General features: G+C 37.7%; 1 protein-coding gene across 1 annotated transcript in view; it reads right to left on the bottom strand.

Annotated features, from left to right (window-relative positions):
* Nucleotides 1–18: 18 nt before the first annotated feature.
* Wdr36 (WD repeat domain 36) overlaps nt 19–26,960 on the bottom strand; it is a 27,473-nt gene continuing 531 nt past the window's right edge. Inside the window, exons 2-23 of the mRNA XM_021214203.2 lie at nt 24,969–24,996; nt 23,326–23,426; nt 22,513–22,630; nt 20,642–20,774; nt 18,991–19,045; nt 17,665–17,797; nt 17,317–17,492; nt 16,911–17,031; nt 16,247–16,312; nt 15,466–15,552; nt 14,365–14,513; nt 12,985–13,099; nt 12,453–12,618; nt 12,137–12,245; nt 10,588–10,667; nt 5,573–5,680; nt 4,683–4,780; nt 4,141–4,286; nt 2,789–2,908; nt 2,565–2,646; nt 1,181–1,368; nt 19–199 (exon numbers count right to left, since the gene is read on the bottom strand). Of these exons, the coding sequence (XP_021069862.1) occupies nt 50–199; nt 1,181–1,368; nt 2,565–2,646; nt 2,789–2,908; nt 4,141–4,286; nt 4,683–4,780; nt 5,573–5,680; nt 10,588–10,667; nt 12,137–12,245; nt 12,453–12,618; nt 12,985–13,099; nt 14,365–14,513; nt 15,466–15,552; nt 16,247–16,312; nt 16,911–17,031; nt 17,317–17,492; nt 17,665–17,797; nt 18,991–19,045; nt 20,642–20,774; nt 22,513–22,630; nt 23,326–23,426; nt 24,969–24,996 (2,529 nt within the window). The 3' untranslated portion in view covers nt 19–49. The remainder of the gene's footprint in view (nt 200–1,180; nt 1,369–2,564; nt 2,647–2,788; nt 2,909–4,140; nt 4,287–4,682; nt 4,781–5,572; nt 5,681–10,587; nt 10,668–12,136; nt 12,246–12,452; nt 12,619–12,984; nt 13,100–14,364; nt 14,514–15,465; nt 15,553–16,246; nt 16,313–16,910; nt 17,032–17,316; nt 17,493–17,664; nt 17,798–18,990; nt 19,046–20,641; nt 20,775–22,512; nt 22,631–23,325; nt 23,427–24,968; nt 24,997–26,960) is intronic.

The raw sequence follows: 26,960 nt of genomic DNA, 5'->3' as shown, positions 1-26,960 counted from the left end.
GCACACTTCACACATAGCTTTGATTTCTGTAACCACTTACGTTTATTCTTTACAACAAAGCACTTTTGATGTAATTTAAGACACACATACTTTGATTGAAGAGTGACTGTAAGTGAGTCCAATCTTTTTCTACCTGTGATGACAACTTCACCAGCTCCTCTAAAAGCACTGGCTCCGAAGGAAGCATTTTGAGGTGTAACTGAGGAGGACAGACGATGGTTAAGCTGGACATTTTATTTCAGAATACTAAACTTTGATCTTTTTTTTCCTTACCAAGGAACTTAAGAAAAAGAGTATCTAAATATTTCTTTCCTCAGTGGTGGTTTATTGTTCTCTGATTTCCCACTGTCATTTTACATCAAGTTTTCTTTATGAACTTAAATTGAACTGATGTAACCTTCATTCCTCTACACCACAGACCAGGTTCCTGTGCCTCCAGGTTCCCTTTTTCTCTAACCCACTGATGATGAATGGCAGTCATTTATTTTCTAAACATTTATGTAAATTTGTTTGTAGGGACTAGCATTTAGTAAACACATGAAAATCTATACAATTTGGCATTATTAAAAACAAACAAACAAACAAAAAACCAACCAGCTCTTTAGTAAAACCTAAAGATCCAGCTTTTAAGTAAGTTTAAAGACTTCCTTCAGACAGCCTAGTCTAGATGGAGAACAGGTACTAATACTGAGCTAGCGCTATCCACGCCTTCATCACATCACACCATGCAGTGCACCTATACAGAACATCTCTGTTTTGTTACTCAAAAGAGCAAGTTGTGCCAAGTTACTTGAAACTGGCGGAGGTGAATATTTTGATTTCAGCAGTAGACAAAAATGAACAAAGAACCCAACTTTCCCTTATGATCACAGAAAACTTAAAAAAGAAAATGTAAATTTGAAAACTTAAGGTTCAGCACAGGTAACATAGAGATGACAAATAGGGATAAAGTCAAAATTATGCCATTGAGTAGTAACAAAAATAAAGACTACAAAGCCCCAAAGCCCCGGCCATGTCAGGGTGGTAGACACCAGGCCAGGCAGCTACTGTTCAGTTACAGTTAGCCATATTTCAAGTATTCATTGGCATATTCAATACTGTAGATGCAAAACATGCCCATCTTTGCAGACTTGTTTGATAACACTGCCACATAGAAAGGAAAGTATCGTATCTCACTCACCTTCAAAAACAACGCAAGGTATGCCTGGGCCAACTCGAAATCACGCTTTCTGTCCAACATCATCCCAATCATGTTTAAAAAGCTCCGCATGACTTCTACCGACCCACCATCATCAGGAGACAGGTTTCGCAGCTCTGTTTCAATCCCGGATGGGCCTAATTCTTTCAGAAGGTTAAGAGCAGCTTCATCTAAATTATTGTAAAATGAATCTAGTTATTTCTTACACATTACTTAAGAAGCTATGATATTTCTTTATAACCAAGCAATATTTATGTAAATGGCATTAGACTTTCTTTACATGCATTATTTTTTCACATTGTAGCACAATGAATGCCAAGGTAAATAAAGCAGTAAAAATTTTAATACCAGTAAAAGTGCTGAAAGTTCATATGCATTGTCAGGAATTTAAACTTCAATTAGAACAAAGAGATTGTACCATTAGGTCATCAAGGAATACACTGCACAATATATTAAATGAGACTACCTCCAGGAATAGGATGAGGTGGTGAATTAGCTTTTATTCTCCACTTTTATTGTTATAAAAAAATAAAACTGTTGTGGATGTTGAGACTCATGGGTACAGAAGCGTGTGGGGAGCCTCCAGCCCCTCTTCTACCAATCCCAACACTCCCCAGAGCTCTGCACTACTGTTCACTCTGCAGCCCATGGAGACACACTAAACACACCAATGCAGCTAATCAGGTTTTGAGGCATGACAAGACTCATCACTCTCATTTTCTGTCCTTTAGTATATTTTAACTATGTGTTTACTCTACATTCCTCAGTAAACAAGAAGCACGCAGACTTTGCCCACATGGACCAAGTGACACTGATAAGCACATTTCAATCATAAACCAAAAGCAGTAGAATGTCTCAACAGAGTAACAGTTTTAAAATATTGCCTATGTTTAGTATTTGCTAAACAGGAACCTGAAAAGTCTAAATGAAACTAAATTAAAAATTAATTTTTCTTTTCCTTTAAAATTGCATTTCTAAAAGATGATTTGGGAATATAAAAATTACCTAAAACATCTGTCTTTGCTGTACTAAGAACCATATAACTAACCAGATTTTCCAATGAAAACAAGAAGCTTGAGGCTCCTGCTGGACAAAACTCTGGCAATGAAGCAACTGACAAACCAGATGGGACATGTTGTCGTAGGTCCCCCATCTCCATCCAGAAGACTGGAAAGAGTCTCAAGAGGTTCACCACTAACATTATCTAAATGTACTGCTATCAGTCAACGGGATTTAAAAGCGAAGTTGGTGTGCCTTTAGTTTTTACTAAATTCCTTTTTCTCTATTATGAACTGTGCAATTTTTCTTTCAATAAACTAAACCATAAATTAAGATACTTGTTGAAATATTTTATAATTTAACTTACACTGATTATTTAGCAATCCTTCTTCAAGTTTCAGGTAGAAATTTGATTTTTGAGCCAAAATCCCAAGGTTTACCACCTTAGACTTAAATAAAAACAAATGTATGTTACTTAACAAATATAAGCATCATCCAAAATACACCATATAACTTAAAATAAGCATGAATTTCCTCAGTAACACTGGGAGAAAGAGACCCCACAGACTCAAAAATTCATATGGTTCTTACCTGCTGGGGGTCACTGCTGGGTTCAGGTACAGCAAACCTGGGGACAAGCCCAGGAACTGTTGGGATGAAAAACGGAGCTGATTGGGGAACCTTGGGCGGCTCTTTTGGTTTGTTCTTTTTCTGATAGAGAGAGGACAAGGGGAACGAGTGGTGAGTACTCTTTCCAGATTTTATTACAAATGAAACTGAAAACACCACCAAAACGGACTGTAGGAATAAAACCTTTTCACACTAGAATGCTGAAATAAAGTCCATGTGAGCAATGCTATAGCTGTCTGTCCCCCAGGCTTCCTCATGTGACAGGCAGAGGAGCAGCCCTAAGATAGATTCAGCTTCGCAAAATGAACACATTCAGTATCTCGTACACAAGATAGAAACAACTTAAAGTGGCTTATCTCCAGAAGAAAATTTAGATCCAGAAGTGCAGATGCCCCCGTTAGAAATAATTTAATATTTTGGAGAAGTATGGCCCTATTTCTTTTTATTTATTTTTTTGGAATTTTAACTTTTCTTTAGATATTTAAAAAGAAAATACTATTGTCAATTTATAAAATATTTCATGTCAGTAAAATTCCATTGGAATTTCTGTTAAAATTTTTTATACAAAATTTTATTTTTATTTATTAAATTGTGTGTCTGTAGCTTTGTGCACTTGAGTACAGTGACCACAGAGGCCACAAGAGGCTGTGAGATCCTCGGGAACTACTGTTGGTCTTGAGTCACCCAATGTGGGTGAATGTGGGTGTTGAGGACCTAACTCAGGTGCTCTGCAAAGCGGTAGCAGTTCCTAACCACGGAGCCATCTCTCCAGCTGGAACACTAGTCTCAAAACCGTACTGTCCCCAGGGAAAACAGGCTCACTTTGTTTTCAACACTACAGCCTCATAATACTCTGTCCTACCTAGTAAACTCACTTGCTGACCCTGATACAGCAAGCTCTGAAAGTCTACTTAGCAAAAGAAAGAAAATGCAACAATAAAAGGTAAATTGTGGCAAAAAAAAAAAAAAAACCTAGTAAAATTTTCTTAATATTAAGACACAAATAGATAATAGCTTTTCTTTCTTTTGTTTTGAAATTTAGAAATACAACTTATTAGACTGGATACTAACACAGTGCAGTCTGAAAGCTCTATAGTACAGTGTTTCTGGTGCATCCAAATACCTGTAGTGCTCTTACAGTGGACACAGGACTGGATCTCTGTGATAGTACCACGTGAAACACCACTCAATTAAACAGCAGCATCTTAACTATCATTTCCCAAATATCCTCAAAGCAGGAAATGCTGGTGGGGCATAGGCTTGTGGGGCATAGGCTCGTGGGGCACGCAGTGTCAAGAACACTAGAATGTTACCTTGATAACATCAAGATTCAGAAGGTTTTTCCAGCGTGACTCAGGGAGAAGGGAGAGAGTCACCAGTTGCTCACTCAGCTGTTCTGGTGACTGATACTCTATCATCTCATCACTTGGCTCAGTCTTTTCTTCCAAATCTTCCATACCTTAAAACAGATGTTCAGGTGATGAAGATGAAGGCAACAGAAGTTTTGTCATGTAAAGAAGCGATCCCACCCCACATTCATCTGCCTCAGCCTTCAACCAGCACAGCTTTGTAACTCTTCTCACCCTTTTCCTTTGCCTTCCCCTTTCTCTGATTTCCTTATAATTCCCATCAGTAGACTTCAAATACTTTACAGACTATTATTTTATGTGATAAAGATATGCCATTAGTTATGGTGTTCTATAATTGAAGCCACTAAATATATTTTAACTCAGTTAAAAAAAAACTTTGACTTCAATTAACTTTGATTTTTTTGTTGTTGCTGTTGTTGCTGTTTTTGCAGCAATAACCTAATAGATTTACAATACATCTCAAAAAATTTTGTTATTTTGATTACCTTGGGTTTGACAAGTACCAGGAAGCATCACTACGGAAGGGACATAATCTGGAGGAAGTGGTCGCAGGGAGACAACTGAATAGAGGGAAATATTCGACCTGAGCAAGCAAAAACCAAGTATTTTATAATAATACATTACTGCAGAAGCATTATCATTAGAGAAATTTTAATACCTGCTAATGGTCCCTATCTTGAATTTGGCCAAAGACTACAATCATTAACTAGTTAAGACCTCAAAGAGAGATTTTGAAAAATGCTAAAAAGGCTATGTAAAAACATGGATGGGGGCTGGAGAAATAGCACAGCAGTCGAGAGTACTGACTGGTCTTCAAGAGGCCTGGGGGTCAATCCCTAGCACCAATATGGTTGTTTCACAACTGCCTACAACTCTAGTTCCAGCAGATCCAATGCCCACCTCTGGTCTCTGAAGGTGCTGCATACATGCAAGCCAAACACATAGGCATAAAAATAACTGAAGTTTCCAATTTTTTGAGACAGGGTGTCACCATGCATCCTTGGCTGACTTGAAATCCATTATGTATAGAGTAGGCTAGTCTTGAACTTATAGAAATCTACCTGCCTTACTTCACAAAGCACACTAGAGTTCAGAAGTGATTAGCAACAATCTTACGTTCTAGATATACAATATATACCTAAATATATAAATATGTTAAATATAATAGCAGATAAAAATTATATAATTTAGAGCATGCACTTGAACAAAGCTATCGAAATTATCAAGTATCAGTCCTAGACTCATGGTAGATGAACTAGGCTGTGTGATAGTTCTACTGTATAAAAACAAAGTGGTCATTTTACCACCACCAGTCTTGACCATTGTCATCTTCCTCCTCCTGCCCCAAATGAAAGAGATGTATGAAAGAACTCACCACAGATAAATTCCAAGGTGATCCACGTGGGAAGTTGCTAGAAAGTCTCCAGTTGGGGACATAGTAACATTTAGAGGAGCTGAGTCCAACAAAAAGCAGTCGATAAGGCTGCAAAAAGAGGTGTACGTACTTAAGCTTTATTCATCATAAAGATATACTTTGAAAGGGGTGGGGTATACACATATCTTTTACAAAAAGGAATAAGCAATAGAAGTTTTTTGTTGTTATTTTTGTTTTTTACAAATTACAACCAGTTACCACTAACCACTGCTTTGTCAACTCAGCTCCTGTGTGAAAACAATCACCTTAAGGGGAAAGACGGATACATTAAACAAACTAATTGCCTGGATTCAACAGTAAGGAGAGTACTAGAGGAAACAACGTTTTTCTCACCACAGTTTGGTATACTTTTTGGGAACAATTTTAATGATAGCACACACTTAAGAGGAGGGAGGGACCACTGCATAAAGTACACCAACAATACCTTGACAGTAAGCCACTGAACGTTTCTGAGCAGATAATGGGTAGAACCTTCTATTTAATAAAGAAATTTACCAACAGAATGCAGACCGTATTTGAGCAGGGAGAACAATGGGGTTATGGTAGTAATCACTTAACAGTAAAGAATCTCAGCAGGGTGGTTAGTGGCTACAGGAAGTGAAAGCAGGCTAGGGAGCAAGAGAATGACGGGAGCATAGGCTGACAGGAGGAGGAATAGAATACCTTCAGAAAAAATAAGACTTGTTTTTGTTTTGTTTTGTATTTGTGTTTTACTTTACGCATACATTTTACAGGCGTGCGTGTATGTGCACCATGTGTGTGCCTGCTGGATCCTTGGGACTGAGGTTATGAATGGTTGTGAGCTACTACTATGCGCTGGGAATCCAACCCTGATCTTCTGCAACAGCAACAAGTGCTCTGAACAGCTGAGCCACCTCTCCAGCCCCAGAGTAGACTAGTTTTAAACTCAGCTGTTACAAAAAAAAAAAAAAAAAAAAGAAAAAGAAAAGTCACTGTATCAAAGACAATGCATTTTTCATGGGAACATATAACAAATATCTAAGTTCAGGCTCTAGTCTCATAGGAATGACTTCATAAATAATAGCAGTTTTTAACTCGTCTCTGCTCCTGTACTTTATGCTTTTAAGTGTCCCAATCCAAGCACTTGAAATAACTTATGTAATTTTTATAACCTGTGACATACAATCATCATTACTATATAGATCAGAAAGCCAAGTTTCAGTAAGATTTAAAAACTTGTTTAAGATAGAAATCAACTGAAGCAGGAATCATGCCCAAGAAGACTACATTTTTAACTGTAACTGGAATTAAAGATACAGCAGGCAGTGTGTGGGACACACTATAAGCAGTGTAACTGTCCATGATAGCCCTTCCTTCAGGTAAGACAGTAAGTGACATGTTTGCTGAAAGACTCACTAACAACTTAAATAAACCTTAAGTGAAAAACCCAACATGAGATTAAAAAATGATTACAATTAGGAGTTCTGGAAACTAACAAATGGCAAAGTGTGTTGAGTATAACGGCTGCTGGCCAATTCTCAGATGTGGGGAAGGAGGAGCAATAAGCAGTCTGGTTTCTGCTTGCATCTGCATGGGAAGCTTACAAGCAACATTGTGTTAGGGGACAGAGGAAAAGGAAGCAAAATGGTGAACCACTCAAAAGCCAGTGATGAGTAAACGGTCAAAAAGTTTAATTCCCTTCATCTAAGCAGCCCTGAGCAGACAGTATCTTCCCAGTACAGAAAACACAAATTTCCTCATTTTAACTTCTCTCCTTTGTCTTGATACAAAGCAGAGAGGTTTAAGCATGTAGGATCAAACTTCCTACCATGTTCTAATCCACCTGTTCAGAGAATTAACTGCTTGAGCAAACTTGTTCTACTCAAGAACTCAATTTTGGGGGGCTGGCGAGATGGCTCAGTGGTTAGGAGCACTGACTGCTCTTCCAAAGGTCCTGAGTTCAAATCCCAGCAACCACATGGTGGCTCACAACCATCCCTAATGAGATCTGACGCCCTCTTCTGGTGTGTCTGAAGACAACTACAGTGTACTTACATAGAATAAATAAATAAATCTTTAAAAAAAAAAAAAAAAAAAAGAACTCAATTTTGTCAATTTCACTGTGCAACTTCATTTCTACAGCTGTGCTGTGTGGGTAGGCTGGCCTTCCACTGTGTGACAGCACCAAATTGAGGAAGACAGTTTCCACATATACAGCATATTTTCCTGTCACCTAAATCATATGGCTTCAATGTGCAAGCTTAATACCCGAGTTCTGGATATGTTGTTCATTGCTAAAGTGATGGGACCACTTTCTACAAGAATCTGCACTAAGGAGAACCAATGAAAGGTTCTAACTTAGGAGAAATGTTAAGTGCTATGTGATGGGTTGTATATTCTTGGGCCAGGGAGTGGCACCATTTGGAGGTGTGGCCTTGTTGGAATAGGTGTGACCTGGTTGGAACAGGAGTGTCACTGTGGGTGTGGGCTTAAGACCCTCACCCTAGATGCCTGGAAGTCTCTTCCACTAGCAGCCTTTGGATAAAGATGTAGAACTCTCAGCTCCTCCTGCACCATGCCTGTTGGATGCTGCCATGCTCCCACCTTGATGGTAATGGACTGAACCTCTGAATCTGTAAGCCAGCCACAATTAAATGTTGTTTTTTATAAGACTTGCCTTGGTCATGGTGTCTGTTCACAGCAGTAAAACCCTAACTAATACAGTGCTGTCTTTTCCAGTTTTTCTCATGTTAAAGTTCCATAGACTAAAGCTGAGAAGGGAATGAGATAAACAAAATGCAAACTTCACTAAAACCATTTAATTTTGTGTATTTCTCACCCACTATGAAGTTCAGCCTGAATTTCCAGTTAATTGGAAAACAGAATGAAACAAAGTAGTCTGCATTAGCCAGCTGACAAGACTTCAGGGATTATGAATCCTACTTATACACGCACTTGGTAAGTCTGATATGTGCTTTAAAGAGGAACCACTCCAGATGTGTACAGCCATGTGGGACCACATTCACATGCTTACTCACATCACTCACCGTTTATCTTACACAATAAACCTACTCATTTGATTTTTAAAGTTTTTAAATATTTTTTTAAAATTTTATTTACTTTATGTACATGAGTACACTGTCACCGTCTTTAAACACACCAGAAGACGCATCAGATGCCCATTACAGATGGTTGTGAGCCAGCATGTGGTTGCTCTGAATTGAACTCAGGACCTCTGGAAGAGCAGTCAGTGCTCTTAACCACTGAGCTATCTCTCCAGTCCTCATTTTAATTTTTAATTGAGGATACTTTATGTTCTGTCTGCTGAGGCCCCTGAAACTGGAGTTATGGACAAGTTAAATCACCAAGTGGGTGCTGGGAATTGAAGCGAGGTCCTCTACAAGAAGAGAGGGTGCTTCAACTGCTGACCCATCTCTCATTCTTCAAATATTGAGCATGCTAAATAAATGATGAAAATGCTTAGTGAAGGAACAACAAGGAACCTCCTGGTACGATTTTAAAAGGGGGAACCTAAGCAATTTAACAGTTCCCTAAGGGTCTGCAATGAAATACTAATACTTCCCTATTACCTGTCTTCAAGAGAAGACAGCTCTGCCCTGAGACAGCACAACACAAAGGGACCAGGGCTGACATGAAGGTTCTTTCTCCTGTGCTTAGGCTCACTGTGTACAGTACAACCCAGCTTGAACAAATGACTGACTCTCTTAAGGCTCCTTCTCCTAGCTTGTCCAATAGAACCACTAACAGTAGCATGCTTACTAGGGTACCAATGAAGTACACGGTGAGCAGTGCCCACTAACAGTGCGGGTTGGAGGGCAGTAGACAGCCTCAGCTGTTTGATACTGTTTTGCAAGTTATTTGCTCCACTCCAAATTTAAATCAAAGAATTACTTATTTTTCTTTTCTTTAATAAAATTATACTTTGTTGAACTGGTGATTTCACTTTCTTGTAACAACTTGACGTCTTAGTTATGTCTTGCTCTTGCATTAACCTTAGTGTTCATCTAAAAAATACATACTTAAAAGAAAGTTGAAAACCTACCACTTAAATCTACTCAAGTAGTTACTGAAAGAAAAAGTTCAGCAAAAATGTCACTGCTGCGTCAAAACCTCAAAGCTCTAACTGCCACTTTCCCACCCTAAGATAAACTCACTACCCAAGACGTCACTATTCTTATTTCAACTCCAAGTCTGTAATACCAGCTTTTAGAAAACTGCAACAACAAAAGTTCAGGGGTAATAAACTGCCAATATTTCTAAGTATCTTCAAATTTTGAAGCTGAGGGCTAAACTGCCTGCATTTTATTTCACTCACGTAAGTGGAAAGTGACACACCTGTGACAAAAGTCCCTCGTGACTAGGGCTGGGCTCACTCCTGGGTTCTTCAGCTGTGCTTACTCTAAATCAGTTGCACATGCTGGAAGGTGGGTGTGCTTTCTGCCTATAGCAAAGTTACTGGGAATTGAGAAATATGGGTTTTTCCTTTTTAAAGGTCAGACTGCTTGTACATGTGTAGTGAACTAATTCCTGAGAATGAGCGGGATTAACAGTGACTTTCACTCTTGAAACACATTTCTGACACTGTCCTATTATTGAAAGAAGAGAGAAAAACAGTATTGAGGAAATCCATGGCTTTTGACCTTGTAATTAAATTCAACTATGTGAGCTATGAACTATAGCAAAACTCCTCAAAATAAAATGTGTCTGGGCTCTACTAATGTGTCAAACCACATGATGGGTTTTCTTAAGATTACAAACCATCTCTGGGTCTCTATTTTGCAGGAATGAATAAGAGAGATTTGCATTTTCTTTGCTATTTTTTTTTTTTTGTCATGTTAGTACCTGATACTTAAGAGATCAACAACACTCAACAAACAAAACAGTGCCAACTTCATAGCTATAAATAACAGGTAAAAGTCACATGTTCAGACAATGACTGAGAAACCATCTGTGGGACTTAAAAGTGAACTCACCACCCAGAAGGAAGGTCCCAAGTCCTAACAGAGCAATCCATCGCAGCGCTTATCAACCAACGGCCATCAGGACTGAACGTCTTTAAAACAAAACAATATATATAACATGCAATATATGTATTAGTAAGTATATGGATACAGGTATATACATGAACACCTAAAGCATATAAAACTTCAAGATTTTAGGCTTCATGAAATGATAAATGTGACTATGCAAAATATAAATAAGAATTATATAAATAAAAATAAGTTTCCTATATTACTATATTACTTCTCTGGGACTTACGTCAGTATTAGGTTTCTAAGTGAATTACGAGCTCGTGAAATTAAAATCGTGTCAATTTTTGCAGCACTGTGTATTTACCTAAGGAATAGGCTGTGACTACACATCATTAAAAGTAAATTTTAAAAATATGCATATATTCTGAGAATATATGGTTAACAATACTCTGCAGTCTAATTTTAGCAGTAATTTAAATAGAAATAAAGCTAATACTATGTCTCTGAAAACTGTCTCTTCTACTATACTCACACTGTGGGAAATTATCTAAATCACTACAATCTGAAAATAGGGGATGAAAATTCTGTTAAAAAAATGTTAATATGGAAATCCTAATTTTACTCATTGCTTTACTTAAAAATAACCTTTTCTCCCTTAATGAAAAATTTATTTCCAAAATAGTTTAATGCAACAATGATCAAAAATATTTTCAAACACTGAGGTAAGGGATTCTTAATGCTACTTTAAGTATCTGCTACTAGCTACAGTGGAGGGAGAAGTAAAGCTACGAAGGGCAGGACCAGGACGGACACGCTGACTAGGACGGACAGTTTTTAAATGCTACTTCACCAGAACACCCCGCCCCACCCTGGATCCTCCAGATAATCTCAAACCAAAATCTGTCCAAAGATAATTTTGCCAATCTTCAAGTTATACAATGTAAACCCTGACCAATTTCTTCTACTTGTAAAGGAAGAGGTAAGGGACTGTCAATTCTGACACCTACGTTTACTTCTGATAAGGGACATGGCTGTAAACTACTGGCTTTATCATCTAGTAGTTTTCTTATTTTTTTCTCTTTCCCTATAGTGGACTTGCAATCAATACTAAATGATACCATATACTTAACAGAGTCCTCAGTTAACAATTTTAAGGTGTTTAAGATTTATTTAAATAAAATATACTTTAGAACCAGCTTATGTGTTAGCTATCATAAATCCATTACAAATAGAAAAGACATATAAATTCTCTCAGCTTAGTTTAAAACAAAATGAAACATTCACTCCACAAAGTATATTTAACTTTATTTAAAGACAAAAATAAATTCTGGCATTTATACTTTAATCTGATAGTATCAATTTTTTAAAAAATAAACTATTTCCTAAATTTTTCTTAAAATCTCTGTGAAAATTAGCCTGCAAATTATCATTCATTCTGAAAACCTTCTTACAATGGGAATAAGGATATTAAAAATAACCAATTCAATTATTTAAACATCTTTATCCTAAATAGATGAGTGAGCTTATTTGAAAAGCTGTTTCGTTTTACCATGTCATTTATTTGGCCTTGGTGTCCAGAAAACTCTCTGACGATCTTCCTAGTTTCTATGTCGAGGACAGTAATGGAGAAGTCATCCAAGGCAAGCCCCAGGATGCCGCTGGGAAGACAATGTGCAAGTTTTCATAAACAAAGACAAACAACTTGAACATTTTTAATTTTGTGAATCAAATATATCTCTGATGAAATTAAACCAAACAGTTATTTACTAAAATGCTCCTGCTTTCTTCCCATGGCAGTGTGCTCTAGTTAGGAGCTCTCACTAACATCACAATGGCAATCTTTGTTAGTGTAAGAAGCAGTTTACCTGTCCCTGTGTAGCAGCATCATATTTGGAGATGAATCAAGGCTCAGAGAGTGGATCAAAACTTTGCTTTTAAAGTTCCAGAATTTGAGTAACCGTTCACTTCCCGCTGTAACTGCCAGCTGGTTTAACCCATCCACCGCAACACCTCTAACAGAGCCAGTATGAGCTTTTTAAATGCATGTTGAAAGAAAAAGAGAAGTCAGTACCTGGCCAAACAATAGCCAGAGAGATCCCCTTACCTGAATACCTGATGTCCCATTATTGATAAAACCTAAAATCTTGAAATTAAACTGAATTACAAAGCAGGGATGTGAAGGTAAAACCAGTTGATGCCATGACAGAGAATTCAATAAAATAATTACTATTTGCCTAAAGCAAAGAAGAAAAATAATTTGTATCTACTTCCCCTAATCTCTTCATGACTTTCCCCCTTTGAATATTTTAAAATGGTGTCTGAATCATATGTAACAGTATGAGTCACACGGAGAAACCCATCTAAACCTTATATTTAAAAGAACAAAAAATTCAATACCTTTATCATCTCCAAAACTTCCTCGATGTATAGCAGACTGCATGTTATACACATCCACAGCTCCTGAGGAGAGGCCAATTATTGCAAAGTTTCCACAGGAAGTTATATCTACTGCCTTTAGTCAAAAAAAAAAAAAAAAAAAAAAAAAAAAGAAAAGAAAAGAAAAGAAAAAAGGGGGGGGATTGAGTTTAAAATCACACAGAAAATAATATTGCTTTTATTATGCATACATCATGGTTTCCAAAGTTTTTTCAATTATTTGTCTCATCTTGATTTATTAGTTTTCTTAAACATAATGTATTATATCACAGTATACAATTCTATTTCCATTTTAAATTTGTATGAAGAAATTTATCTAAGGAGGGTTGGGTAGTGGTGGTACACGCCTTTATCCCAGCACTCAGGAGGAAGAGGGCCAGCCAGGTCTATAAAGGGACTTCCAGGACAGCCAGGGCTATACAGAGAAACACCGTTTCAAAAAACCCAGGAAAAGAAAGAGAGGAAAAAAGGAAGGAAAAAAGGAAGGAAAAAAGGAAGGAAGGAAGGAAGGAAGGAAGGAAGGAAGGAAGGAAGGAAGGAAGGAAGGAAGGAAGGAAAAAGAAAACATCTGAAAGAAGCTGGAACATTTTTACTACTTGTATAAGAACAGTTATTTAAAATTATCCAGGTAAACTTCCTAAAGAAGCTTAAGATTTCTGAGGTTTAGAAATCCATAAAAAGCTTAAAATTTGCTTTTCAAACAAGAAAATACTACATACATACTTATAAACCAATCTGCACAAAATAGGGTGAAATGCTAAATTATATAGTAATAAGCATTTTCAAAACAAGAGATATCCTCTAAGGATCATTAGAGTGAATACATTTATCAAGGTTGCAAGATACAAGATGGATATGCAAATGCAAATTCTATCTTGATATATTAGTAATCAGTATATTTAAAAGCAATTCCACTTATAATAGCAAAAATTTTAAAAATAAAATCCTAATTGCTGTTTCTATAAATTTCATAGGAACAAAAGAGCCAAGCTCATCCTGAGAGCAGAGCAGGCCTGGAGGCCATACCTCCTAGGGTGTAACAAGACAGGGTGGGAGCTGTTCTGAACAGACAAGTAGCCTAAGACCACGGGAAAACATGTTTGACTTCACCAGTCCTACAGGACATGCAACTCAAAGCCACAGGGAGACAGTACTTTATATCAAATCCCAAATTAAATAAAATCTCTACAAGTTAGAAAAGTTGACACTGTTAAGGTATTATAGCTCCAAAGTGTTAAAACCCTTTTGCTTTTGTTTTTTCCATTAGTAGTATTAGTAAACTTAAAACAAAACTAGGGTTTTTTTAAAGGAGAAAATACCATAATCAACAAGGTCACTTACTGTTGCAGTGATGTTGCTTTTTGTCTTTAAACCTTTGGGCTTGAGAAAATAAGCACCTATTGTAGATCTTTGGTAATTCCAGGTTGAGCAAGATAGCTTCCCTTGATGGCAAGCAATGATACCATCCCAGTCACTTTGACGGGCTTCCTCTTAAAAACAGTAAAGTCAAAAATCAAAATGCTAGTTCGGGAGAAATGCATTCACCTATGAGCTAGGTGGCAAGGAGCCCACATGCACATATGGTACCAAGCCACAATAGTAAAACAAACAGGATACCTTATTAATAATCAGCTTCCCAATCTAATGGGTTATAAACAAGTAAAAATCATATTCTGTTATACTGTTTTATATAAGCAACATAAAAGGGCTAAATGAACCTAAATTTTGGTGAGAAAAAAACTAACATTTTTAAACATTAAAAACAATGACTAAGAAAAACTGAAGAGAGCAAGTAGGTATAGTATTTTCTTGAAATAGGTGGAAGAAAAAAAAACTAGCCAAAATACAAGGATCTTGATAATCACATTTAGAAGATGTGATGGTCTGAATAGGAATGGCCCCCACAGACCCATGTGTTTGAATGCTTGGCATATAGGAACTGGCACTACTGGAGATGTGGCCTTGTTGGAGGAAGTGTGTTACTGTGGGGGAGAGCTCTGAGGTCTCATATACACTCAAGCTACACTCATTGTGACACAGTCTCCTGATGCCTGTGGATCAAGATGTAGACCTCTCAGCTCCTTCTCCAGCACCATGTGTGCCTGGATGTTGCCAAGTTTCTCACCATAACAATGGACTGAACTTCTGAAACTGTAAGCCAGCCGCAATTAAATGTTTGCCTTTATAAGACTTGCCGTGGTCAGGGTATCTCGTCACAGCAATAGAACTCCTAACTAAGACAGGGACTATGACACCAAATGTTACTAATGGGTGTTTCTAAAAAAGATTAACACAAAACAATTCTTGCTAAAAGTAACTTTTTCAGTGTTCACACAAGGCCAGCATTCACTTAAGGTCACCTCCTGAACATTTAAAAAACAGAAACGTTTATTAAAATGGAGGCTATGAAGACATAAAGGCAAAGGATTTCTAGATACTCACCAGCAGCAAACTGTGTGATAGGCGGGAGCCTTACTGACAGGGTGTTCTGAAGTCCTTTCCGCTTAACTATCTTTTTGTTTACTAACCCTAGGGATGGGTGAAAGGGGCAATAGCAAAGTTCCTTAACAAAAAAGTATGTTAAGAAAAGATTTTTATTGTTACAATAAGTATATACAACAAGATATTCCCAATTAAATTTGAGGCAAATCATAGCTGTCATTACTACTATCAGTAAATAATTTCTGAAGTCAGTCATGAAAATAAATTGTATGAAATAGCAAAGATAAAACACTATTGCTTTTCAAAGATACTATGGTCAGAGTCGAATGAACCAAAAGAAATAGTACGGGCATAGTTTTCCTCGGATATTACAGAACCAATACAAAGGGAACTACTAAGTTAAGTGGCCAACACTATAGCAGCAATCAGATAAAAATGTTTCATGCCATGCATATTAACAAAAAGCCTGTGATGTGCCACTGAGTAACACTAAGTGCAGCAGCGCCTTGAGAACTCTAATCCTTCTCTGCAGACCACACCGTCCTAGGTGAGAAGAGCTGTGAAGAAACCCCTCTCCACTTCATTTCATCTCCCTGAGAGATGTGGATACGAACACAGGCAGGCACGGGCACTATCTAGTAACACCTCCTCCGCCCACTTTACATAGTGTTATCCAAGAAAGAGGTGAACTAATAGAACTTCCTTCAGAATCTCCAACTTGGTTTTCTTTTCTTTCTGTTTTCTGACCAGCAGCTTGTTTTCTATCTTGCAAACGACTTACCATGCCCCAAGCTCTTGTTGAATTTTTCATGAACTGTAGAAAATGACTGTAGAGTCCCATCTTGACCTATGAACATGAACAGAAAACCCAAATTCAGATCACCAAAACAGCAGACCATGCCTGTCTGAAAATAGGCCAAAATGAAGTCGTGTGAGAACTGAGTGCTTGTGAGAAAACTCTAAGAATTAAACAAGAGTCTTGTGAACTCAGTTTTTTCAAAACACAGGACTGTTCTTGGCATGTGTTATCCTGCTCCTCCAAGGTGCAGGGGTGAGTTTAGCACAGCTGATGTTATTCATGTGCCGCTATGGGAAAATGTTTTTGCATGTGTGTCTTCTTCTTGTGATTAAATACCTTATCCATGTGAGTCTTCTTAACCCTCAGAGTATACGTTGCCTGATGCTCTGAGTGAATCTGTCTACTGCATGAGACTTTTGTTGGTCTCATTTTTAGGCTTCACTCTCCCAGGTTCATGCCATCAACTAGAGGGGTAAACAATGCCAATCCTGCTGGAAGTTGAAAAGCTAGGTTCTATGAAAAGCTACAATTTGAAATACTTCAAAGGGCCACTTAAAAAGAAGTATGTAAATACCAAATCTACTGAATACTGAATTCCTAGCTCTTAATGATGATGCAAAATAAATGCTAAAAAGCAGAAACTCACTTGCACTTAAAATCTGCTGTCCATTTTGTCCATAATATCTAATTTTGGTCAGAGAAGCACTATGCCCCATTCTGAATCTCAACAGTCGTCCTTCGCCTGTGGGGCCATCAAATATCCATATCTATAAGAAAATACAGTGGTGAGTTGCTTCAACCATGTACCATCTGCAGGTACCTGAGACACCCTCCTGAACACCGCAGCCACCTCTGGGCAGTGCTGCATTGAAGACCAAGCTGTAACTCTTACACACTTCGCGGCAGTCATGTACCCTGCTATGCTTTTGTTTCCTCTATACCAATCTCATCCCACACTCCCTCAGTCATAAATCCAAGGCTGAGCTACCAAAACAAACTCGAATAACCCCAGGCCACATGCACTTAGAAAAGGACAACAATAATCACAATACCCTAAGAGCATTATCAGCGCCATTTGTAACAAGCAACGGCTCTCTATGGAGAAATGTCAGCCCAGATATTGCTGTAGAGTGTGCATTTCTCATTTGATTGATTAATTTTTTGTCTTCCAGATCCCAGAGTCCAATATGGCCACACGGGCTTCCAGCTGCCATTATTGGATGACCATCTGTTAATAAAACAAAAACATTAACAAAAACATCTCAAGACGCTGCCCACATTTCTGTCTCTTTCTTTAGTATTATTTTTATTAAAGTACAAATATGTTTTTAAAAAATATCCTTCTCTTTCTAATGACTAATCAAGTATTCTTAACTCTAATTAAGTAAGTTAAATGTTACCTGTTCGAAATGAAATGGAAGTAATGGGTCCCCAGTCCTGATGGAACTTCATTAATGTTTCATCAAACTTAATGTTGTGAATGACAACTTGACCAGTCACAAGACCAATGGCAACAACATCCACAGCTGGTGCCTGAAAAAAAAAAAAAAAAAAAAAAAAATCAAATGACTCAGCCCCTTATTTTCCTAAATAACTTCTTAATGATGCATCAAAAGAAATGACATACCTTCTAAAAGAGAGAAGGAAAACCCCACTGATATTATCATTCTGGCATACCAGTTATTAACATTCAAGTATTTAACCGTGTGTTCTCCAAGTTACACCCCAGCTTTCACTCTGCTAATCAGTCCCTTCCCACCCTTAAACAATGCTGACTGGGTTTAGAAAACAATTACACAGTAAAGAGGACTGTATGGGAATTCACTACTGTTTCTGACTAGAAGAGTTGGGGGGAAAGGTCAAATCTTAAAAACATGGAAAGCCTTGCCACAAACATGGAAACCTAAGTAGCCAGCTTTATCAAAAGAAAATAGGAAAAACCTAGAAAACATGCTAATGTTTCATAATTAGTCTGTTCCAACATTAATAGCCAGTGATTATAATGGTCTTTATAACGGTCTAACAGAAAAGGCTTCACTTACAAGTTTTGGTCTTAACACAGATGAATATCCAGTATCATTATGCAATGAGCCAGGCCATACATTTCTTTAACAGGTTATAAAGTGCCTACTACATGCCAGACTCTAGAAACTAAGGATAACAAAACAAACAGGATCCTTGCCCTCCTGATACTTCCGGAGTCTTCAGGGGATATCATCAGAACAGAACAAAGTGAATGGTGGAATGCAAATAAACTGAGCTGGGGCAAGCAGTGCATATTTTAAAAACAAAGGCTATACCAGCAGATATTCTGCAGATGCACACTATGCACACACTTAGCTGACTAAACACGGAAACAAAAACAGCTGTTTATGGACGTCTAATACCATCTAATAAACATCAGAATTTGGGCCCCAATTATTTCAAATAGAAAAGTTCCTGATGAATATCCTCTGTATGGCCCACAGTCTCATTTCTACCATAGCTATCTCATTTTCGTTCTACATAAGGCACTCAATGACATGCTCACAAATAAAATCATTAGGAAATTCCAGGCACATAAGATTACACAAACCTTTATAGCAAAGGCATTTCTTATTTTCAATTAAGTTTCTAGAACACTATTTCCTCGGGGTAATAATTTAAAGTGAAACAAAGCTTTATTGTAGGGCAGTAAGAGTGTCTCTTTCTAGCCTTGTTTCTTCCTTAATTAAAAAAATACTAACCTGTTGAAGAGCTGTCACTCCAACCTTCCACCCTGGAAATGTATATAGAAGTTTACTACAAGAAGAAAGAGAGAAAACATTTTTTTTAAAAGAAAAACAAAATAAATTATGTATTTAATAAAAATAACAGGTACTGTTTATTATTTTTACTTTTTGGATAAAGGGATACTATCCTTTTTTAAAAGGATACTTTGCTTTTATGTATATAGGTGTTTTGCCTGCACATTATATCTATCTCTATGTGTACCCCATGTTTGCAATGCCCTTAGAGTGCAGAAGAGCACACTGCAGCTGGAGTTAGACTGTGAGCTGCCATGTGGTGCTTCTGGAAAAGCAGCCAATGTTCTTAGCCCTGTGCAGTCTCTGTAGCGCCCACGTGCTATTCATGTTCTTAGCCCCTGGGCAGTCTCTCCAGCACCCAGGTGCTATTTATTGAATTCTTGTTTCAACACTCACTGTTCTCAGAAGATACGCTAATTTACTTAGTATTTAAAATGAATCACATAAAATAAATGCTATCAACATTCACCATTTTCCAGAAAATAAAAGAGAAGAGAACTAATGAAGCTAGGCTAGCGTGTCTAGTAAGTTACGGAGCCCAGATGGATATTAGCCCTATAAGCTGAAGCTTGTTACTCTTAGAAAAATGAGCAAGAGCTACTTCACAGTACAGTAACAAAAACAAGGTAAGAATTTCATTTTCGTTATAATTTAATTATTTCTAGAAACATTACCACTGATGGGAGTAGTATATTGTATATTGTATGATTATATAGGGCAATTCTAATGCTGCCCTAGGTTTCAAAATCTAACCAATAATAAAATAAGGTCATGAACAAAGATATCTGAAAACATAATGATCACTGAAGTATTAAAGCATATATTTCAAAGTACAAATGGACAATGTTTAGATTATTCAATAATTATGCAATAATAAAGTACAGCAAATAATGCAAAAGAAAAGTCTAAGAAGGTAACTTTACAGGACAACTTCCGAAAGGACAACTGGGGAGGACTCCAGTATTTTATGTGTACCTGGGAGTGCCCCATGTATATATGTGCACCACATTCACAACTGGTGCCTGAGAAGAGGGAGTCGCATTCCCTGGAACTGTAGTTACAGGCAGTTGTGAGACACCTGATGTGGGTGCTGGGAACCAAACTCAGGTCCTCTGAAAGAGCAGAAAATGCTCTTAACTACTGAGCCATCTCTCCTGTCCCTTGTTTGCTTTTTGAAATACTACATAAAGGTTGAGCTGCCTTCCCTTCTCTTTGGATAAGTTTTCAAATAACAGATAAATATATATTTAAAATCATTTAGGCAGTCTTCCATCTCTACTAATAGTGGGTAGTCATCAGACTGGTAGTAAGTAAAATAATCTGTATAAAAGCATTTCTACTAGTCACTGTCCAATTACATTATGGAAACCTTCACTATAACTATTGAGCCATTAGTAAATACTGTTCAATGGCCATTTATGATGCCACCCATCATGTCCCAGGACAATATGCCAGTTCTCACATATGCTGTCAGGGGCCATATTGCAAAGGTAGTAGAAGGTTAATGGAATGAACAGAGGCTTCATAACCTTTGAGGAAGTAGTAGGTAAAAGACAACATGAGACTAAAAGCATTTAGTGTAAGTGCTTACTTGGACTTTATATTCCATAACTGTAGGCTTCCCTGCTCACTGCCCAGTAGGACTTTATTCAAGTAGGTGCTTGGATGCAAAATTGTAGAGATTTTAAAAACTGACTTATCAAAAGTCAACTGAAGGTATTCTTCTACAAAAGTAAAAGTTATTAACATTATTTATGAAACAGTGTTATACATTTTCATATACTTACATCTACTACATGCAAGTAAATATAACACACCAGAGACAATATAAATAAATCAAAGACTTACATATTAACCTATAACACTTTTAAGAATTATTTATTTTGTGTATGTGATGGGCACACGTGTACACAGTGTGCACGTGGAAGTCAGAAGACAGCCCACAGGGGTTGGTTCTCTCAATTCACCATGCAGGACTAATGCAGAACGCTGGGTTTGGCAGCAAATGCCTTTATCTGTTGAGCCATCTCACCTGCCTTTTATCCGATAAATACTTATTTTTCTATTTACCCAAGAAATATTTACCCAATAAATATTTCTAAAAAATGTGATAGGGCAACTTGTAAATGTCATTTAGTGTATCAACAATGATCAACAAGTTCTAGTGTAAATACCACTACTCAAAATTATACTGCCAAATCAGTTTATAGAAAGGATTAAAAATGACCTTGGGGTTGGGCATTGGGATTTCTGTAACTCCATAAAGAAGTAGGATAGAATGTTCCAAATGAATCAAAGTATGGGCTTTCTGAGCAGCTCTATCAGCCACTGAAACAAAATGCAAAGAGGCACACTTCATCAAGACCAACAGTAGTGAGCACACACTTCCTCGGAGGCTTCCCATACAGCAGGAGGCAGGCTAACCCTGGGCAGTGGGAGAGCGGCACAGCCACAGGCATTTGCTGTACAATCAAAAGCCTCTTAGAAACTGTATGCTTACTATACTCAAAAATTCCTCTTTATTTTGGTTTTTTAGTTTGTGATTAAAACAATGCTTCAATAAACTTCACAAAAATTTAGTATCAAAGAAGACACACTGGAAAAGGAGAGCTACAGGGATTGGCGTCCAAACTTTGGAGAGCTACTTCAAGAGACCTGCCTTTCTGTACCAGCAGGTTTACTTAGTCACTAAAACAGCTCCATGCAGAACCTATTTCACTGTGCTGTTGTGACCTCTCTTCATAGGAAATACTTCCTCTTACATGAGCCAAGAGAAAACCAAGGGGTACTAATTCAATGAGGGCATAGTGCACCTCTCAGGGGACTCTCGAAAGAAAGCCAGTTACTAAAAACACACACACTGCTGTCCATGGATCACAGAGAGGGACAGTAACTTAAATCACAAATGGGTAACTCCATAGACCCAATTCAGGATGGAGCCACCATACCTTATTAAGGAAAGCTAGAAATATCCTGGTGGTAGGTAAACTCCTAACCACTGAAAATTCCACACACTCTCACACACAGTGCTACAGCAAAGTAGTATTAGGTAAATGGCACTGAGTCACATCCTTTAAAAAAGGATATTTTCTTTCAGATCACAGGATCGTCAAAGTACCACAATTTACTTTACTTAAAGTTGAAGATATTACCTAAGAATGACTCAAGTGTGAATGTGTATCCAAAACACTTCACAGAGAAAACCACATCATAACACATCACCAAGCTTGGAGAGTACAATGGAGAATGTATTAGCCACAACAAGCACATTTAATGCATTGAAAACAGTTCACAATCTAAGTAAAATGCTTATTCAGAACCTTTCTCCATACATGCTAAACAGTCTCAGTGTTTTAATGTGTACATGTGAAAACTCTCGTATAGAACTTACGGTTTTCATAAGATTTTTAGCTACATTCATAAGTACATATAATATCTCAAGGTAAAGAAATAAAGTCTTACCTTCTGAATAAATGTGCCAAATAATAAGAATGCTGTCAGTATCCACGGAGATAACGTGATCCCCAAAGGGTTGCAAAAGATGTATTTCTGCCTTATGGCCCTTAAAAGTATGTACTATCTACAACGTCAAAGTATAAAAGAGATCCATGTTACTTAGACGTCATGTAATGCTATCCGATTATCCAGAAAGCATGTTAACAATTAAACTACTCATGTAAGAAATGTACTCCAGCTCTTGCCTGAGACTAAAATGATGAAATAATAGGGAACCAGGCCTGTTTAGCTGCTCGCTCAGGCCACTCAATGACACGGAAGTGAAGAACGCAGTAGGGACATCAGAAGTGAGAGCCAGAGCTCTCTGCTGCAGTTAGAAAAACAGGCCTCCTCCCATCTCCCCAATGCTACCAGAGCAGCGCTGCGCACCCTAAACAAAAACGGTTTGCCCAGAAGGCTGTCCTCCAGACGCCTCCATTAGGGACTTCCAGTAGATATGGGCAAAATAGGGGTAGACTGTTTTTGCCTTATACCTTTCTGCTTTGACAAAGAAGTTCTTTACGATCCAACACTCTAGTTTTTACCTTGGTCCTTTGGCTCAAGAGGCAGTCAGTTTCCCCACAGTTAATAGTCCCTGATGTCCCCTGACTCTAATTTGTTCCCCTCACCCCTAAACATACAAGGACTACAGTTATTTTATTAAGTTTTCTTCATCATCTGTAGACACACTGTCTCTCTCACATGAAACCCATCCCCTCTTCCTCTAGAATCTGCCATAATAGGAAAAATAAAGAAAGTTAAGTAGTTCATAATACGAACCTCTTTATTCCGGGCAAATGCAGAGAAAACGTTCCCATACGCAGCGAAGACTAGCCTCCTGTCAGCTGCCATGCAACAGATATCCTGTGGAACAGAGTTACCTACGGAAAAATAGAGAAGGTTTGTCGTTATAACTGGAAATCCTAAACATATATAAAATACTTTTATAACTATAATTCAAAAATACATATTTAAATAAAAATGAGAATCAGTATAAAACATTTGACTTCAATATCATATATATGTATTGTGTACAGAAATAACAGAATTTAAAAGAAAAAGCTTTTTTAGAAATTGGGAAAAAAAATCAGCACTTAATATATAAATTGGCATTTGGACATCTAGTAGATATCACTGTGAACATCTTAAACAATATAAAGTTTATTACTACAAGAAAAATTTAAAAGTAAATTGTAACTTGGACTAACCCTGAGAAACACCATACAGTATTCTATATGCTCGCCCTACAATAATTACTTAACAATGTTGTTTCTACTCAAGTCTTTCCCAAAGTAAAATATGCCTATTACCTCTAGCCACTCTCACTGACACAATTTCCTAAGTTCTCTTTCATGAACATGAACATACTGCCCTTTCTTTCTCATTCCTCTCTTAAGGTTAAAGAATTTAGTACATAGAGGATAGTCTTAAGTACTTTTCATCTTGAGTGTTCCATTTGGAATTTACACTCCACAACAGTATTTTCTGTAGAACTACCAATTCATTTTCTTACTCAACTTACTCTCTTCTGCTTATTTACTTAAAACAAAACACACAGGGTTTCTCAGACATATACAATGAACTAATTAAGTCTTGCATCTCACAAGGATTGTATTTGAACGTCCTTCAGAAAAGTAAATATGCTTCTTACTGCAAGCAACAAACTAAATTGAGAAACACAGTAGCTGGTCCTTCTACAACTAAATTCCTTTCTCCTCCAGGTCTTCCATCCCCACCAGGATCCAACAACACTATTCTTTGCCTTGGTCCTTTGGCCCAAGGGGTGGTCCCTTTCCCCACAGCTCATATACCCTGATGTCTCCCTGGATCAGGGGATAAGCTGTTCCCCTTATCCGGATCATACAATGACTACAGTTCTTTAATTTTTTTATTTGTGTCGGCACACTCCTGTACACATGTAAATGACCATGTTAATAACTCATTTAGGCAAGTATCACATTAAGTGCTAAGAGAGACAGTCTAAAGGATAAAGGGACAATCAGTCTCTAAGTGCACATTACCACAGAATTAGTAGCAGCAACAAAGGGAAAGGTAATTTTAAGTGCTCCAACACAGGACATGTCATTCATTGTTATTTCTGACAAAGTGCCTGAATCCACAATACTCAGAGTGAAAATTATTAAACAAGCAAAAATAAATAAACTAAACTTGTCATAAGCAATGAAAATGAATTTTAGTTGTATAATATCTGCTTAGTGTGTGCAAGGCCCAAGGGGTTTAATTCCCAGCACAGAAAAAAAGAATCAACCATTTAAAAAGTCATGTAGATTATAAAAGCAAGTTCTGATGGACTGGGGACAACAAAGCATGACCCTGTCCTGCCCTTATCATTATCATTACTATTTATGACAAAAACTATCAATAGAGCAAACATGGACAAATTCACAAGAAAGTACACTTACTTACTGCAACCAGACTAAGTTTCTGAACCTGTTTTTACAAAAGAAAAAGAAGAATTAACACATTTTCATTAACAAAAACAATTACAATACCTAAGACCCCCAAATTAAGTCATTACCTCCTACATATTTTTTTTTTTTGGGGGGGGGGGGGTCGAGTCCTGGCTGTCCTGGAACTCACTTTGTAAACCAGGCTGGCCTCGAACTCAGAGATCCACATGCCTCTGCCTCCCAAGTGCTGAGACCAAAGGTGTGCGCCACCACTGCCCGGCCTTCCTACATAAATTTGCTACACTATCCTTTCTGACACTGACCCTAACTCTTTCGACTATTCAGCATTGTGAATCAGTCATAAGTCATAAATGGGCCTGAGTGGACTCTAATATTGTATGGGCATTAAAGCTTAATCTTTACATAGTTTTCATATCATAAAACATTTTGGTCTTCCTCCAACTTTTATAAAAACATGAAAACCACTCGTGATTCCTGGATCATACAAAAACAGTAGGTGTGACTAGTTTGCACACTATAACTCACGCATCTTAATGTATGGGTAGTAATCCAGCTGTGTGACATCTGCAATTTTACTTAACTACTGTACACCCTCAAATTCCACCCTTGGGGGTGTGGGGTTGGGGACTAAAATGCATATGCACATTATAGGGTCATTCAAATAGATTCTGAATAGACATATGTAAAACAGAATGGAGTCAATTATACAGTAAATGTTCAATAAATATTAGCTATCAAAGTATGTCCTATCCAAAAACTCTGTCTTAAGTTCTTGTATAATAAGCTAATTTGTAGGAAGTCTGAGGGCATAGTAAACGGTGGAGGAGAGAGATATGGTAGACCAAGCAAGCTTACAAATGTCCTGAGCATATCAGTGACTTGTACACAAAAGGTTCATGTTTTCACTCTTAAGCTATTTCCTATTTCGAACAACGCACTGATTGGTTTGACCAGCACAGGGTCTTCAAACACGTAATGCTGTTGTGTAAGAGTAAATATAAAAAACGCACAAGTTAGAACAAAAAGAGATTTTAAATGATTTTTTTTTAACTCATAAACTTTAATACACAGACAAGCAAAAGGCTGTGTCACTTTTCTAACCACAGGGTGAATCTGGAAGTAGATGGGGGAAAAGTGTTTATGTGTAACAGAGTAGCCAGAGAGCACTTGACTGGAGACAATTTCAATAACTTTTAACTGAGAAAAAGAGAAGTCTCACTTCAGCTAGAACACTTCAACATAGCCCAGAGTTTGCAAGCAAGGAGGACTCATCAAGACATGCTTCTACAGGGTGAAGAAGCTCATTAGAACCCACTCTTCTCAACGTTACTACACCAGGCTCTCAGAAACCCAGCAGCTCTTCAGCCACACCTGACCTCAATTCATCTGCCTCCCAGCCTCCAGCGGTCCTTACTGTCTGAGAGAACTGATAGGCTATTACAAGATACACACCGTCACTAAGACGAAAGGCCTTGGCACGAAACGTAATTCTTCTAAGTTTACTCAAGGCTGCTATCAGATAATGCAATCAACCTTTGAGTGTGTACAGTTTCATTTAAGAACCGCGCTATAATGCTCAAACGCGTAGGCAAATTGGATAGCGTTCAAATTATGAAGGGGGGGGTCCCTCAATCTTTTCTCTCCGTCTCCACTTCTTTTACTGTTTCAGTCTGAATCTCCAACCTATTTTTTTGTGGCCAATTACACAATAGTGATGTCTAAGAAGTCGTCGTCTTGTGGAGAAAAAAAAAAAATTATGAACGAGGGGATAGGGTCTTGCTTTATTCGGTCACATGCTTAGGGTTATGTAACAGATAGACTGCCCCCAAACTGACACGTTCTCCGGAAGTTTGCTCCTGGGCCAGGAGATTGCTCCGAAACTCGCCCCCAGGTGAACTAAGGGCAAGGGCTCAAGGATGCCGTGAGGAGAGCGCGACAGGGAGGGATTACGTAAGCCAGGACGCAAAAAAAAAAAAAAAAAAA

This window comes from Mus pahari, chromosome 15 (genome assembly GCF_900095145.1).
Source record: "Mus pahari chromosome 15, PAHARI_EIJ_v1.1, whole genome shotgun sequence".
NCBI classification, from domain to species: Eukaryota; Metazoa; Chordata; class Mammalia; order Rodentia; family Muridae; genus Mus; species Mus pahari.
Note: the sequence above shows the minus strand (reverse complement) of the source record. Positions and strands in the feature narration are given on the sequence as shown.